The sequence below is a fragment of the Juglans microcarpa x Juglans regia genome, chromosome 3D, assembly GCF_004785595.1.
Source record: "Juglans microcarpa x Juglans regia isolate MS1-56 chromosome 3D, Jm3101_v1.0, whole genome shotgun sequence".
Lineage (NCBI taxonomy): Eukaryota > Viridiplantae > Streptophyta > Magnoliopsida > Fagales > Juglandaceae > Juglans > Juglans microcarpa x Juglans regia.
Window position 1 is genome coordinate 10,160,988 of NC_054598.1, and position 14,723 is coordinate 10,175,710.

The 14,723-nt window shown below is 35.7% G+C and overlaps 2 protein-coding genes across 5 annotated transcripts; one reads left to right on the forward strand and one right to left on the reverse strand.

The window, feature by feature from the left end:
• The first annotated feature begins 252 nt into the window (after positions 1-252).
• On the forward strand, positions 253-3,143 carry LOC121256476 (DNA-3-methyladenine glycosylase). 3 transcript variants are annotated; one of them, XR_005939007.1, is made up of 7 exons: positions 253-625; positions 1,294-1,351; positions 1,434-1,517; positions 1,651-1,792; positions 1,892-2,047; positions 2,148-2,300; positions 3,133-3,143. XR_005939007.1 is itself a non-coding variant. In XM_041157283.1 (6 exons), exons 1-6 carry the CDS (start codon positions 253-255, stop codon positions 2,205-2,207), a joined length of 873 nt encoding a protein of 290 aa, XP_041013217.1. In that variant the 3' UTR covers positions 2,208-2,488. The 3 variants fall into 3 exon arrangements, 2 of the variants coding, with proteins under 2 accessions (XP_041013217.1, XP_041013216.1); XM_041157283.1 differs by lacking the exon at positions 3,133-3,143 and having other exon boundaries at positions 2,148-2,488; XM_041157282.1 differs by lacking the exon at positions 3,133-3,143 and having other exon boundaries at positions 1,892-2,481.
• Positions 3,144-6,397: 3,254 nt separating this feature from the next.
• Positions 6,398-10,049, reverse strand: LOC121256475 (phosphatidylinositol 4-kinase gamma 5-like). 2 transcript variants are annotated; one of them, XM_041157280.1, is made up of 2 exons: positions 9,785-10,049; positions 6,398-9,010 (listed from the first exon to the last, which is right to left on the reverse strand). In XM_041157280.1, exon 2 carries the CDS (start codon positions 8,732-8,734, stop codon positions 6,782-6,784), a length of 1,953 nt encoding a protein of 650 aa, XP_041013214.1. In that variant the 5' UTR covers positions 8,735-9,010; positions 9,785-10,049; the 3' UTR covers positions 6,398-6,781. The 2 variants fall into 2 exon arrangements, with proteins under 2 accessions (XP_041013214.1, XP_041013215.1); XM_041157281.1 differs by having other exon boundaries at positions 6,398-8,714; positions 9,785-10,044.
• Between the last annotated feature and the right edge of the window lie 4,674 nt (positions 10,050-14,723).

Below are 14,723 nucleotides of genomic sequence, written 5' to 3' on the forward strand. Positions count from 1 at the left end.
TTTCTATATTAGAGGGTACCATGTAATTTTAAGTATCATTTTCAAGAAATCTAAGTTTTCCCATCATGTATACAGTATAGTCATAGAGATTTTGCTTAAAAACTAAGAAGTAAATGGTCATCCATAATTGTGAAACTCACCTTTCACCAACCAAATTTAGTATTGTTTGTGTGTTTAAAACCCCCCACCCACCTTACTTTTATAAATCTCAACCCACCCTTTACATCTACCCAAGTTAAAACCAGAACATTCATGTCTTTCTCCAGCATGTCTAAAGCAAATGTAAGAAGACATGTTCTGGAGAAGAACAAAGTGTTGAAAGAAAAAGAGAAGCCAGCACAAAGCAGTCTGTCCAAAAACCTTAAGAGAATTTACCCAATTGGGCTTCAGAGAAGCAGTTCATCATTATCCCTATCATCATTGTCTCTGTCATGGTCACAGAACTCAAACGACTCTTCTCTTACGGATTCTACCACTCCACTGGATCAGAAGATTTCTTTAGCACTTCGTCTGATTGCACCACCTGAAAGAAGAGAAGCTCCAGTCGATAAAAATGCGCAACAGCAAAGTCAGGATACTGGTACTGGCGAGTTGAAGAGGTGCAACTGGGTTACAAAGAATAGTGGTAAGAGTTGGTAAAGTGATTTATCGATTATGGAAAATTTGATTTCCTTTCTACGATTATGAAATTCATATGGCTTTGTTACCATGCTAGAAGTAATATTTGGACTCAACAAACTGCAGAGAGATCTGCAATAATGAACCATAGTTCCATTGTAGTGACTTGAGAGTATATGGGATAGACATTCATGTCAACCCTTGAAGTCTTATAAGCTTCACATTGCTGATCATAAATTAAAATGCTTTTGCACTTTTGTACTCTCCCGATCATATTGCTGAATTGCTTCTAAATTGCCATAGCAGTTGGAATGTGGAATCTACTAGGAAAGATAACAGATAGTCTAGCTTAAGAAATAAGTCTCCGAGCTTCTATACTTGGTGATAGTCTTGCTTAAGAAAGAAGTCTCCGAGCCTCTATACTTGGTGTTTGAGAGCAGAACATAAATTAAGATTTTATCAAGTCATTAAATAGCTATAATATTATGTTCTGCAACAGCTGTAAATTATATGGTACCAATGGCAACAATGTAACTGTCATGGGATAGCAGTTCAAAGTATGTTTCCAAATTCCCATCAATTTCAACCTACTGTAATAATATTCATTCACCCACTTCTTAGTATAATAAAATAAAGTAATTCTACACAGAAATTTATATAACGTCTTATATACAGATAAAGTTTATGTAGCATTTCATGACGAGTGCTGGGGAGTTCCAGTTTACGACGACAGGTAAGCTCTTTTTAATTTTTACTGAATCTAGAGCTAGTTACAGAGAAATATGCCAACCTCTACGTGCTAAATAATGAAACAGCCAGTTGTTTGAGCTGCTTGCAATGTCTGGTATGCTGATGGACTACAACTGGACTGAAATCCTGAAAAGAAGGGAACTATTCAGGTAACCTTAATTGTTTGAGCCACCTCTACTATTTAAACTTACAATCTTCTTCAACACTCATCTTACATATAAAACAGCAATGTCATTATTTATCAACATATGATTGAAGCTTATACTTGGGTTTGTAACATAGAGAAGCCTTTTCTGGATTTGATCCCAATGTTGTTGCCAAAATGGGGGAGAAGGAAATCACAGACATAGCATCCAACAAAGCAATAATGTTAGCAGAGAGCAGAGTAAGGTGTATAGTAGACAATGCCAAATGCATATTAAAGGCAAGCTTAAAATACCAATGCATTTGCAAGTTTCACTCGGCTGGTTAATATGACATGCAACAGGTTGCTCATTGTACTTAATTTCTGACCTTAATGTAGATTGTGAGGGAATTCGGATCGTTCAGTAGCTATATGTGGGGTTATGTGAATCACAAACCAGTGATCAACAGGTACAGATACCCAAGAAATATTCCACTGAGGACACCAAAAGCAGAAGCCCTTAGCAAGGATCTGATAAAGCATGGATTTCGGTTGGTAGGGCCGGTGATTGTGTGTTCGTTTATGCAAGCTGCTGGTTTGACAATTGATCATCTTGTGGATTGTTATAGATATGGTGAATGTGTGGGTCTTGCAGAAAGACCGTGGAGGCATATCTAACATGCCTGGATATGGACTAGTTCTGTACAGAGGTTGAAATGCAGCTGATGTGTTGGCCTTGCTGAGAGACCATGGAGGCACATCTAACATGCATGGATATGGACAGATTCTGTACAGAAGTTGCAGATAGGTAGTAAAAGTTATGTATTGGAATATGGTACCAAAATTGGATGTTCTGATCCTATGGTGTTTCTTCTGATATACTAATTTATTTGCCTAATAATCGTTGCATTTGACATCTTTCTTGTACAACCAGTGAGCAAATTTTCGTCTTACAACTCTTTTACAACCTACTTTACACTCAACCAATGCAAGCATGTCATTTTCTATAAGAAAATAATTTCAAAATAGCAAAATTACTCTCCATTTAATATATAATTATAAAAGACTTATAAATTTGATATTTTCTATTTTCTTTTGCCGATGCATAGAGGGGTGGAGAAAGTAAAAACATATAATCTGCCGGATATTTGGTAACAGGTTCACAAAGTTTAACGGGTCTCTAGGCTCCAGCCACTCCAGACTGACACCTATACCCAAGTTTGACAGTTGAAGGCTCTATTAAGTAGCACGGGTAGAAGGATCTACCAAAGCCCAAGCAAAAGCATGCCGTAAAGATGACCATGCAGCACAGATCAGTTAGAGGCCCAATGATCAACCCATGATATTTTATAGACTTCTAGTATTGTTTGAATAAATTCTTAAGAATAAACAGCAGAAGAAATTAATGTATCACCCGTGGGTCAATGAATATGTAGGAGCAGTTTGGTCGATTTATCTTTAGGAACACAACTAAAGACTGTAATGCTGCTGATAGCAAGGAGAAGCTGTATCAGAATCAGCTCTATAGCCCAACCTCATGGGTCAGATCATGGGCCAAGACTATTCTCCCTACCTACATTAGCTGCATCCAAGTTTAATGGCTTCGATGCACAATTTTTAAATTATTTTTTGACATACAGATAAACTTCTAAATGAATCCCACAATAATTAGTATGCTTATACACCCACTTGTAAGAAGTAAAACTCATTTTATAATATAAGATCATGTTGTCGATCTCAACCAAATTCTGTAGCGTTGGAAACACCCAAATGGAGGTACAAGAAGATTGCCCACCTTAAGATGTATGAAACTTTACCAGCCACCCAAAAAGGTTATGCAGCATCTTTCAGGTCTTGAGGAGAAGTTTGCATTTTACTTCATCGAGCATGTTCTATTAGCCTTTGTTTTTTGGCTCTTATCCTTGGGCATTGCCTTTCAAGTCCTGAGATGCCATCAGAGGACGACTGTCCACCACCAGACATTAGTTTAAATGAAAAGCAATCTTACTGAATGGATCATTATTGATACTAATCTAGCAAGAGAAAGTGTTAGATCTATGGAAAAAATTTTACCAAAGTAAATTCACTTGTTGATATGAGTTGATATGATACTGTTTGATTTACTTTGTAGTAAAAGGAATTTCATAATTTGACGTATTACGTCAAGGCGCATTTAATTTGTAAGTTTATTTTTATAAAAGCTCTTTGCAGATGAAGCATTTCTCATTTGTGGCAATAAGCTCTTGTTGCCCTTTATTATTCTGCAGTTCAATGTATGAAAAACTCATGACTACTGAATGTCAGTAAGAAAGTCTTTGATACGAACTATATTACAAGTTCTATTAAAAAAAACTATATTACAAGTAAACATCTCTGCAACATGCAGATTTCTTTTCAACCATAATTCCAAGACTCTCAAGCCAAATATCACTTCTGCTTCAAGATGTAATATATGAAGGGAAAGACAGCTAGACAAACCTTAAAAAGCATTACCCAAACAACCCCCACACGACCCCTCACACCTGAAACAAGTTGTAATATAAAACAAAACATCTCAAATCAAAGATAAGGCAGCCACGTTCACCTCATTCACTTTGAAGACTATCATCCTCTGCCAATGCAATATAATATGTTATCTTTCCTTAATTCCTTCCTGTCAGCTCTAGTCAAATTAAGCAACTACTTATTCACCTAAAAAGTATGGGATGGATCTTCTTCTGATTGCAAGGACTGTTAGATGGGAAACTTCGAACAAACCTCGAGTCTATCCTCAATGCACCTTTTTTACGGTTGGTGTTGTAAATATGAAGTTGTTTGTCACAACGACAGACATAAAAGGCCACCACTGAAAGCAACCCTTGCCACCAATCTATAAGCAAGCTTCTTTGATATTGCCAGTAGCAAGATGTAGTTCTTAAGTTTTATTGTGCTCCTTGATTCTGATTCTGAAACACATACAGTTTTCACCTTTTTTAGCAGAACTCTTGGCCAAAACTCCTGCATGACTAGGAACTAATTTATTGGCCTTTTACCAGAGAATTTGGAGAGCTGAGAGAGCAAAAAAACTGGTGTATAAATACTAAAGACCCTATAGCTGATGCCTTTGGGCAAATAAATTTTGTTAGTACAGAGATGTAATTCATGTAACTTTTCAGATGCTAAAGCAAGATTCGGCCTATCATACCAAGACAACGACAAAGTTCCTAACTCTCAGTTTCCAAATATAGCAAAACCCACGAGCCTACTGATACCAAATAGCACAAACCACAGGAAACCCCTACCTATTGACAAGAAAAACAGATTAAAATCGATATATATATATATATATATATATATATATATATATATTGAGCACTGACCCTGCAAACAGGTTGAAAGGCCAATCACTGACCCTACCAAAGTCCAGTTGTTCGTGGGACCGGAACATATGATGTAACTTTGTTGGTTGCTAATATCTTTCTTGCCTTCTATGTCAGCATTGACAAAAGGATTTTTGTAGTCATTCTTCCTGAATAGCTAATTTGAACAACCATGACATAAACAAGACTCTTTGTTCTTTTTCACAATGACATTTGAAGTGATAACACATGACCAAAATAAAAATCCACAAAATATAGACGGCGCGAAAACAATGGGACAACAAATAGAAAATGGAAGACTGCCTTGTGTTTTGAGAACAGAGAGGACCTAGAACACTTTGAATAAAGGCATGAACATTGAAATACCCCTTAGTAGATCCAAATCAAGCCGACTTTCTCTTGTTTTGTGATGATTTTACATTGTCTGCTACATCTTTTTACCTTTTTTTTAATGATGAGGAATAAGTTTTTGGTACAGAGGTATCAGTACTGACAACTAACCAATTGATGGGCAAATTTGGACTGCAAGAGCATCATCCTTAAAATCTAGCTTCACGGAAAAGTCATCAATATAGAATAGGTAACAGATCGATTACATGCGTTTTGTTTATAGATAAGTAATCATTCAAAGTTAATACTTTCATTTTTTTATCAGCTTGAAATCCAGACGATAATGATAAGACAACCTTCCTTCCACCAAGATTATGAAAAGAAAAGGCATTTGGATATGGAAACCAGCGTACAGGTCATTCCTATTTCATTTTCAGTTCACATTCTAACACCCAAAATCCATTGCGGGGATCCCATCTGCCTGGGTGGCAATGATTACAAGCACTTCCAAGTCTTTGCACGCTGAAACTGAACATTTTAATTGATTACATTTTTAATAATTCGATGAGAAAAAGTAGCAAGCAACATTTGACTGGAACTGGAGCCAACGTTTTACCACGTACCCATTTGGTCTTTGCTCATCTCAAGTGCCCCTTTTCACGTAAAATATCATTGTAAATCCAGTTCAGTTCAATCTATCAAGGAGATCTCAGAATAGCCCAAGCTTAGCTTTTTTTCATTGAATCTAACCTGAATAAATATTGAGTTTTGGTAAAGAAGAAAAAAAATAATTAAATAAATGTATTATAAAGTTAAAAAAATTATTTGAATATTATTTTTCTTTTGAAAATTTAAAAATTTTATTAATTTTGATATTTTGTATGAAAAATTATAAAAATTGTATTGAATTTTGTGTTTGAATGCTGATTAGTTAATTATTAGATAAAAAAATTAAATAATTGAAATTAAAATAATGCTTAGATAAAAAATTATGGAAAATTTTGAGAATATGTAAGAATGGTCTGTACCCAAAAAGGATTTGGTATGCTGTACCAGTTTTTACCTAAAACGACTGGCCATTGAAATGCCAATCAATGCCTTGTATCAGTGCCATCATCAATAAAACTTTCCCCATTATGAAAGGCAATACTAGTACAGTGAAACACAAACACCACACCTCTGATAGCATACAGTCAAATATTAACCAATTTCCAAACAAGCTCAACACACAACTATATATTCACATGACTTCCTTTTGGATTTCAGTCTACAAGTTATTTATCAAACAAGTCCATAAAGGAAACGAGTGAAAGAAAGAAAGAGGGTTTTTGGTGTTGGTGTTTGGAGGGGGGGCGGTGTTGCGAAGAGACAAAATAGAAAAAAAAAAAAAAATACAACCAATTCTACTCGGCTATCAGCCAAGAATATTTACAGCAGTCGCTACTAACTTTGCTCCCAGAACTCCTGCGAACAAGAAAACCCATAAAACGCATAATAAACCAAACCTATCCTAACACTCCTTCAAGTCCCCACAAGCCTACAAGTCTTATATTTCTTCTTATAGTCCTCTTCTGTCAAGCAACTATAGGTAATCTCAATCTCAAAACTGGCACGACGTACCAAGCCTCTGTCTCTGCCTCTGACCTAGGGTCACAGACTTTCGTTTTCCAAATGCTGGGTGAAGCAGCTCTTGAAACTTCTCCAGAAACATTGTCCATTCATCCTCACTCATGTCTGCCAGCTTCACGAAACTCATGCTTGCAGGAAGCTGCTCATTTGCACTCCTATGCCCAGAGGACGTATTTGATAAATAGCCACTTTCAAGTTTTGCTCCAGTATGTTTCTGGTGTTTTTTATTCTTCTCGCTTAAAACAGTATTCTTCAAAGACATGGAAAGCTTTGACATTGTTGGGATCGTTTCAGCAGCTGGCAGAGTTGCAATTCCCTCTTGCTCTTCTTCTCCTTGACTTTCCTCATCCTCATCCTCCTCCTCCTCCTCCTCCTCCTCGATGCTTTCTTCCAGTCTAGACAGTGGACAGCGAACATAACCGCCACTCATTCCAGACTGGAATGGTGCTCTGGCCATATAATCATCTAGTACCATCTTCTTTGGTGTAACGTCTAACTCCAGTTCCTCGCAGTCTATATCAAACTGGAAATTCTCATCTATAGAATCAGCTTTAGGGGATAACACCTCCTCTGCTATCATCCTCCTTGCCTCCATGCATACAACCTCAAGTTCACTAGGCTCCTCCTCACCACTACGGAATTCTCTACTCATCATCTCACCAATTTCAGCAAGGCAGAGACCGAAAGTGGCAGCCTCCTTGAGGAAAATGGTGCAGAGAACCAAGACCCTGAGACAAGCTTCTCGAATCATGGGAAGCGCCCTAAGCAGCATCTCACAATCCCAAACAGGGTCAAGATTTTTTATGTACTCGAGCTCATCCTCTGAGAATGGAATTGAAGCCTGGGGCCAGTGAATCCACTCAAAGTATGGGTCCTCCAAAGTTTCTGGCAGGCAAAGGCCATGATCAATAGGAATAAGCTCCACCTGACCAAACCTCCCAACACCATCAAGTTTTCTCACTAACAGGTTTCCTGCATGTCTGTCCGTGTTAAAAATCCTAATGTCTAAGATCCCTATTCGATGCACAGCCGCAACTGGGAAACTAGAGGTGCCATGATCACTGGCATCAAAATCATGTGGGATGAACTGTTGGAAAGATGCAATCTTGCTGACTAGCTTCTTTTTGTGAGGCTTATTACCATTCACCCCATCATTGACATTGAAGATTGAGTGAGTGATCTTCACAAGAGCAGTGGGAGGCACATTTGCAAAGTGATTATTGTCGAGAAGGTAAGCCGCAACTTCTCTGAACCCTGTCTCCCCCACTCGCACTGAACGTTTCAAACCAGGTTGTCCAAGAGCTTTGCCAACAAATCCTTTTGGATTGTTCGGTGCAAAAGGTTCTTCATCGGTAGGCTTCACAATCGCAACACTCTCACCTCTACTATTCCTAAAATAGTATGCACCACCAAGTCCACCATTAACAGCAATTGGATCAACCCCGATCTTAATCGCCTTCACAATTTCCTTGACTAGTTGTTTCATTTTAGCAAAGCGATTTGACTGCCCTAATATTTCAATAGGACCACTCCAATCTCTCTGCTGGGTATCTCTCCCAGTGGGTGACAGGCATGGGGTTGAGGAGCTTCTATGCATAAGGTTCCGTTTAAGAAGAAGAGGGGAATCATTTCGAACGGCACTAAGATCATTCTTCAGCACCATATCCCCAAAAGTCAGCGAGCTCTCCTCTGTAGGGAAATTTAAAGCAAGCTGCAGCCTCCTCTTCACGGTATGAGCATTATCACCACGATCTAATTCCATCCCCAAAACACATCCAGTTTCAGTTTGCACAAAAACGCGTCTCCTCCCAGCAGGCTGTTTCCCTTCCATTCTCATGCTCCCATGGTATTCCCCACTAAGCGGGCTCTTGAAGATTGTCACTGCCATCTGAGTCTGAACAGGACTGTCCAATTCACGAGACATTAAATATATATAACTGATTGTTTTTGCAGCCGGCAACAGAGGCGGTGGCGGAAGAGAACTTCTTCCCTCCCCAGGAGACACCAAGCTCCAAAGCCGACAGCAATTGTTGGAGAGAAAAGTACGTCCCCCCAAAAATCATCAATCGATGAAATCAATTTCAAATCCCACCCAAGATTCTCAAAGAACCGAGCAACATAACAGGACCGTGATGGAAGGAGAAGATATAGCTCGATGCTACATCGAGTGAGCCATCGTGTGCCCAAATAATAAGGGAATCTGTAAAATTGATTATAAATGAATCAAAAATATATACTAACTGCATCAAATAATACATAAATGGCCAACAAGAGTTTCGATCTTGATTAGTAATTCACTTAATTTGGACTAAAATAAACACCGCCCCTCACCCATTTCCAAAAACAACCAGAAAGTGGAAAAATAGTAAAATGATATTTGGGGACCGCGAAATGAATCTGCGATATCCCATCGGTTGTAAAAGAGGCAGGTTTGTAAGCTTCGTTAACCTTGAAAATTAGAATTCATTAGCGCACCCTTAAGATCTCGGAACCGCAAGTAAATGCAAACTCCCTCGCGATAAACTCGGAGCATTAATTTGGATTAAAAACGTCCGAGTCTCAAAAAGAATCAAATCCTTTCACGTTTGAACCGAAAAAGGTTAGACGACAGCGACTATTTCGACAAAATCGTGGAAGCTACGTTTGGTAACGAAGAAAGATGAAAATAAAAAGGAATGAGCTTCAGCCGCGAAAACAGAAGAAGAAGAAGAAGATAAAAGATAAAAGTGACTCGAATACAATTATTGAGCACATTATCCCAACAGCGGCAACACATTGATCAATTCTCAGCTGCCAGAAAGCTCCGCTTGAAGAGATCCCAAAAATAAAATCGGAAGCAAAGTCGTTTTTTTTGTTTCGTGAAGCCAAACCAACATTGGGGGGAAGAGATTATGGTAACGACGTTGAACCGTCCCAAAACCAAATTAGAGAGAAGAAATTCCCCTAAGTTAACGAGATGGAGAGAGAGACCTACCGGAATGAGAGATCTGGAAGAAGCCGGAGTCAGAAACGCCCTCCGGAGGACGACACCGGCCACTAGAGAACTTTCTTCAAATTGAAGAAGCACCAAAAAGGGCCAACGAACCGAGTAAGAAGAATTAAAATGGGTTCAAGGGCAAGGACCGATCCGAGTTGACTCGAGATAGCCTCCGCTAACTTTCTCGGTTCCTTCTTCCTCTTTTTCCCTCCTTGAGCTTCTATGCTCTCCCTCTCTCCCTTTCTCTGCTACTAGCTCGGAATGTTCTTTAACTCGGGGAGTAAAGCCTGGGTTAGAAGATAACTAACCCTGGTCAAGAATCTGACCGCACTTCCTCACTCTGTGTCTCTGTACTCTCTACCTAGGTTGAGATTCGAAGGCTCTAGAACACGCAATCGGGACCGCTGGATCTGAGAGAGCTAGGGAAATCTGGGACGCTTGATGAGTTAGTCCCTAGGGATTTATGATGTTGACGTGGAGATAAGGTATTGGGTGGTGATGTGTTGGGCGTCACAGGTGAATGTTCTTTAATACAATGTCAGCGAATTGCGGGGGTTCTACTTCTTTTAAATCCCTAAAAGCTATTATTGCGCTATAAATATATCATTATTTTATTTAAATCCCTATGTTATCCCCCTACTGGCCACGAAATATCGAAGTTACCCTTCAACGAGCGGAGGAACCGGAGGGCCTAAAGACATGGTCAAGACAATCGTTGAGAGGAATGCTACGCCACTGTTCAATTTCACAACCTCTATTTATAATTTTTTATTTTTATAGAGTATGAGAGAGTTTTTATAAGATATGAGGTATTTTTTAGAAGATATAAAATGTGATATAATAAATAGTGATTGATAAAAATAATTTTTTAAATTAAAATAGAAAAAATCTATCAAAAATTTAAATCATTCTTCGTCTCAAAAGTTTTAAATTAAAAAATAAATAAATTTTATTATTTAAATCTTAATATTCTCTCATATATGGCGTAAAATATTTAAATAAATTAATAAGTTTAAATAAATTAATGAGTATAAAATTAAGATTTGAATTCACAATTTTTTATTTGAAATTACATGAACTGGTAATTTATTTTAAAAAAGTGTGCAAAGTCCACATACTTATTTTTAAAATATATATATATTGTTTCCTATTATTTTTTTTATGTGAGTTATAAATTTATTTACTTTTTAAAAAATATATATATATACAAAGTTTACATATTTTAAAATTATAACTATCATTTTTCTACCTCAAATTACTTTTAACTGATGTGGAAAAATATATATATATTTATATTTACATTTTAATAAATCCTCCACAACTGCTTCAACACCAATACTTTTTCTATTTATTAGTGATTAAGAAGAATAAAAAAAAATGAATAATTATACTAGGCCGATCTATTTTATCCTCTTGTTTTCATCATTCATGTATTTAATTATTTTTTTATTTTATTTGCTGATTAAGAAATTAATTATTAATATTTTAGTATTTTTTATATTTTATATTTTTAAAAAATATTAAAAAATAAATTAAAAATAAATAAATTCTACCTAATCGAACGCACGACCACCATTGCTCGACGGCACCTAGCAGCACCCTATCAAAAAAAATGCTTCAAAAGCAACCGTATGCCTTGAGTGCCTTCTTTGCTTTTATGGGGTTTCGAGAAAGTCACCACCAATGCCCAAAAAAAAGTACATTTTGCTTTATGGTTATCACAATCGTTCATCTAATATATCATGGCTAAATAAGTTTTTTCTCTATGGAAAAATTTTCAAAGCTTTGAAGCATATATTATCACTTAATTCTTGGGGTGGGCAGTGGGGGCCCACCCCTCGCTACCCCGCCCCGTCCGCCCTAAACCCCTACCCTAAAGGGAGAATACACAGCTGGGGCGAGTTGAGCTCAATGGAGTCTCATTCTGCCTCCCGCTCCACCTCCCTTATGTATAAAAAATTAAATTTTAAATATTTATTAAATAAATATATTATATCTAGATATATACAATTTGTTAAAAATTTAAAATTGTATTCAAGTTACTAAATTGCCTTAAGCTCTTTTATAAAGGTTGGTTTATGAAGTCAAGACAATATAATATACAACACTAATGAATTTAAATTCTTTTTATATTTACAAAATAAGAAAAAAAATTAAACAAAAAAATAATTTTTAAATCCAATGAGTCGTGTGGCTTAGGCAAGGGGCAGGACGGGGTACGGTTTCGATCCCACCCCTAACACTAGGGCCCCTCCCCCTTCCTCTTATCCCACATGGTGCGAGGCGGGGTGTGGGTAAGGGTCCACTTCTCCCACGCCATGCAGGTAACATCTCTACTTAATTTAATTTCAAAGGACAAGTTAAAACTATAAAAATAGAAATAAAAAATAATGCAAAAATATAACCCACGGATCAGCATTCTGTAGAGCTTTTTTTTTTTTTTTTTTTTTTTTTTTTTTTTTTTTTCCAGCTACTTAATCATCTTTCATCTTTCTTCTTGTCTTTTCAATTGCATCTTGCTTTTCTTCATGTGTAGCATCCAGTTGTCCAATTATGGTATACTTTTGATCTTTGTTCTCCTTTCTTTGTCGGTCCATGTTGCAAATTGAGACAATACTCATTGAATATATAAATTTTATATATAAATTTTCGACATGATCCGATAATTTTTTAATCTTTTATTAGATGCTAACATTTTACATGTCATGTTAATTTTTTGAGATACAAGCCTTGAGTAATGTGCATGTTACACTTCCTCGGTTTGGGGATCACATTTCGTTGAAAACACTGCTTTTTAAACTAATGAAGAAATATATTTTCATTAACTAATTAATTATTTTTAAAGATGATTAGCAAATTAATTATAATAATGGGAGAAAGCTATTTAATTAATAATTGGAGTTGTTATTCATATAAATTACATTGTAAAAGTGTCATAATCCTATATTTATAACCAAATTAGTACAATCATACGAAATTTCCCATTATATGTTTTGTGTTAATAAATTGTTATCATATTCGGATTTTTCCAAATCAACTTATTTAATTATGATGGGATCAATGGAAAAAAGAAAAACAAATAGAATACATTTTTAACTAATGTAAATAATATAATTAGTCTTTCTTTCAAGACACGAAAAGAATAAAAACACGAAATGTCCTCGTAACAAAATGTCAAATAATTAGCATATTACATCAATTCATATTATTATTAAAATATAAAAAAGAAAAAAGAAGTATTAAAATATTATTAAAATATTATTTATTAATATTATTATTTTGAAATATAAAAAAATTAAATTTTTTATTATATTTTATATTAAAATTAAAAAAATTATAATAATAAATTAAAATAAATTGAGACGGCTAAATCTTAAATGCTGCGGTGTTCAACATGTACGATGTGTTTATCTATCAATCAGACAATTGAAAAAAATTTATTATATAAAATAATTGTACGAATCTCATTATTCCGACCGGTCATGTCAGTGCAAAATCCTTTGATTGATACAATTGTCATTGATCGAGAGGGGAAGTTTTTGTCATCAATTCGAAATACGAAAAATAGGTATAATAGAAAAACTTTCATATAAATTACTTCTTTTATTTCCTGGCATTTATCTCAAAATCCAAAAGTTTGCAATGCTAAACGTTATTTTAGGGAGTGAGCATGGCGTGTAGTGTAAATGTATTTAAATAGTATTTTACTTTTTAAATAAATATTTATATTTAAAAAACTTTACATCACACATTATTTATGTGATATGAGTTGATTTAAAAGATAACTTTTAAAATTTAAATATTAAAAATCAAATTATATAATATAGATAATATGCAATGTAAAAATTTTTAAATAGTATTTTTTTTTATTAATAAAAAAAGACTTGTTAATAAAAGAAGATAATGAGATATTTTGTCCAATCAATTCCACCATGCTAAAAGAAGCACACACGAGTATGACCAATAATTTTAAGGATGCATTATATTTATCTTGTTTTCATTTAAAACAAATAAATAAAAGAGTCACGATCGCTTTACTAATCATGTAAAATAATTTATATAGTTTTAGAACGTGTGAGTTCTACATAATTTAATTTAATTTATTTTTTTAAAAAGCAAATTCATCTATATGTATTTACTTTACTTTCAACGCTTTAATCAATAGGATGTGGAGAGGGCATCCGACTGGTTAACCTCTAAGGTGGACTTGGGTTCTTACTTGTGACCAAAGCCCGTATCATTACCAAGAGGCCCAGCCCAATATCAAGGGAATCCAGCCTATAGACAATACCGACTGGATAACTATCTAGTCGGTGGCAAAAGATAAAAAAGATTATCATTCAAATTTACTAAAAGATGAATTCTCATCTCTAAATTTGAATTCAGATAAAGGATAATTATTATCAGATAAGGGAACAAAGATAACTCATGGAGCTCTATATAAAGGAAAAATCCAGGTAAGTAAAGAGACCAAATTATTGTTATTATTATTATCATTTTCATAGCACTGACTTAGGCAACGGAGACATTCCCTTGAATCCTCGTGCTCTCTACTCTTTGGTTGCAGGTGATCGTAAAGTGGTGGCGGTGAAACACGTACATAACAGTTGGCGCCGTCTGTGCGATTTGTTGAGTCTTACACTTTACGCGCTTTTCACATGTCTATCACTACTTGGTCTTAGACAACTAGATATTAGGGAGAAACTTCACAAAACATGGAGGAGAAACTTACAGAAATGGAGGAGATGATAAAGAAACTTTCCATAGAGGTGGATGCACTGCGTAAGGAAAATGAGACTCTCAAGTCATGAAATGGACCATCAGGAGAGGGTGCTACACCCAGTCAGGCTGACAGGGTAAAGATGAAGGCAAATAGTGTGGGAAAAGGCCATCAAGAGAACGAGAAAGCGAAGAAGTTGCACCACAATGTATGTAA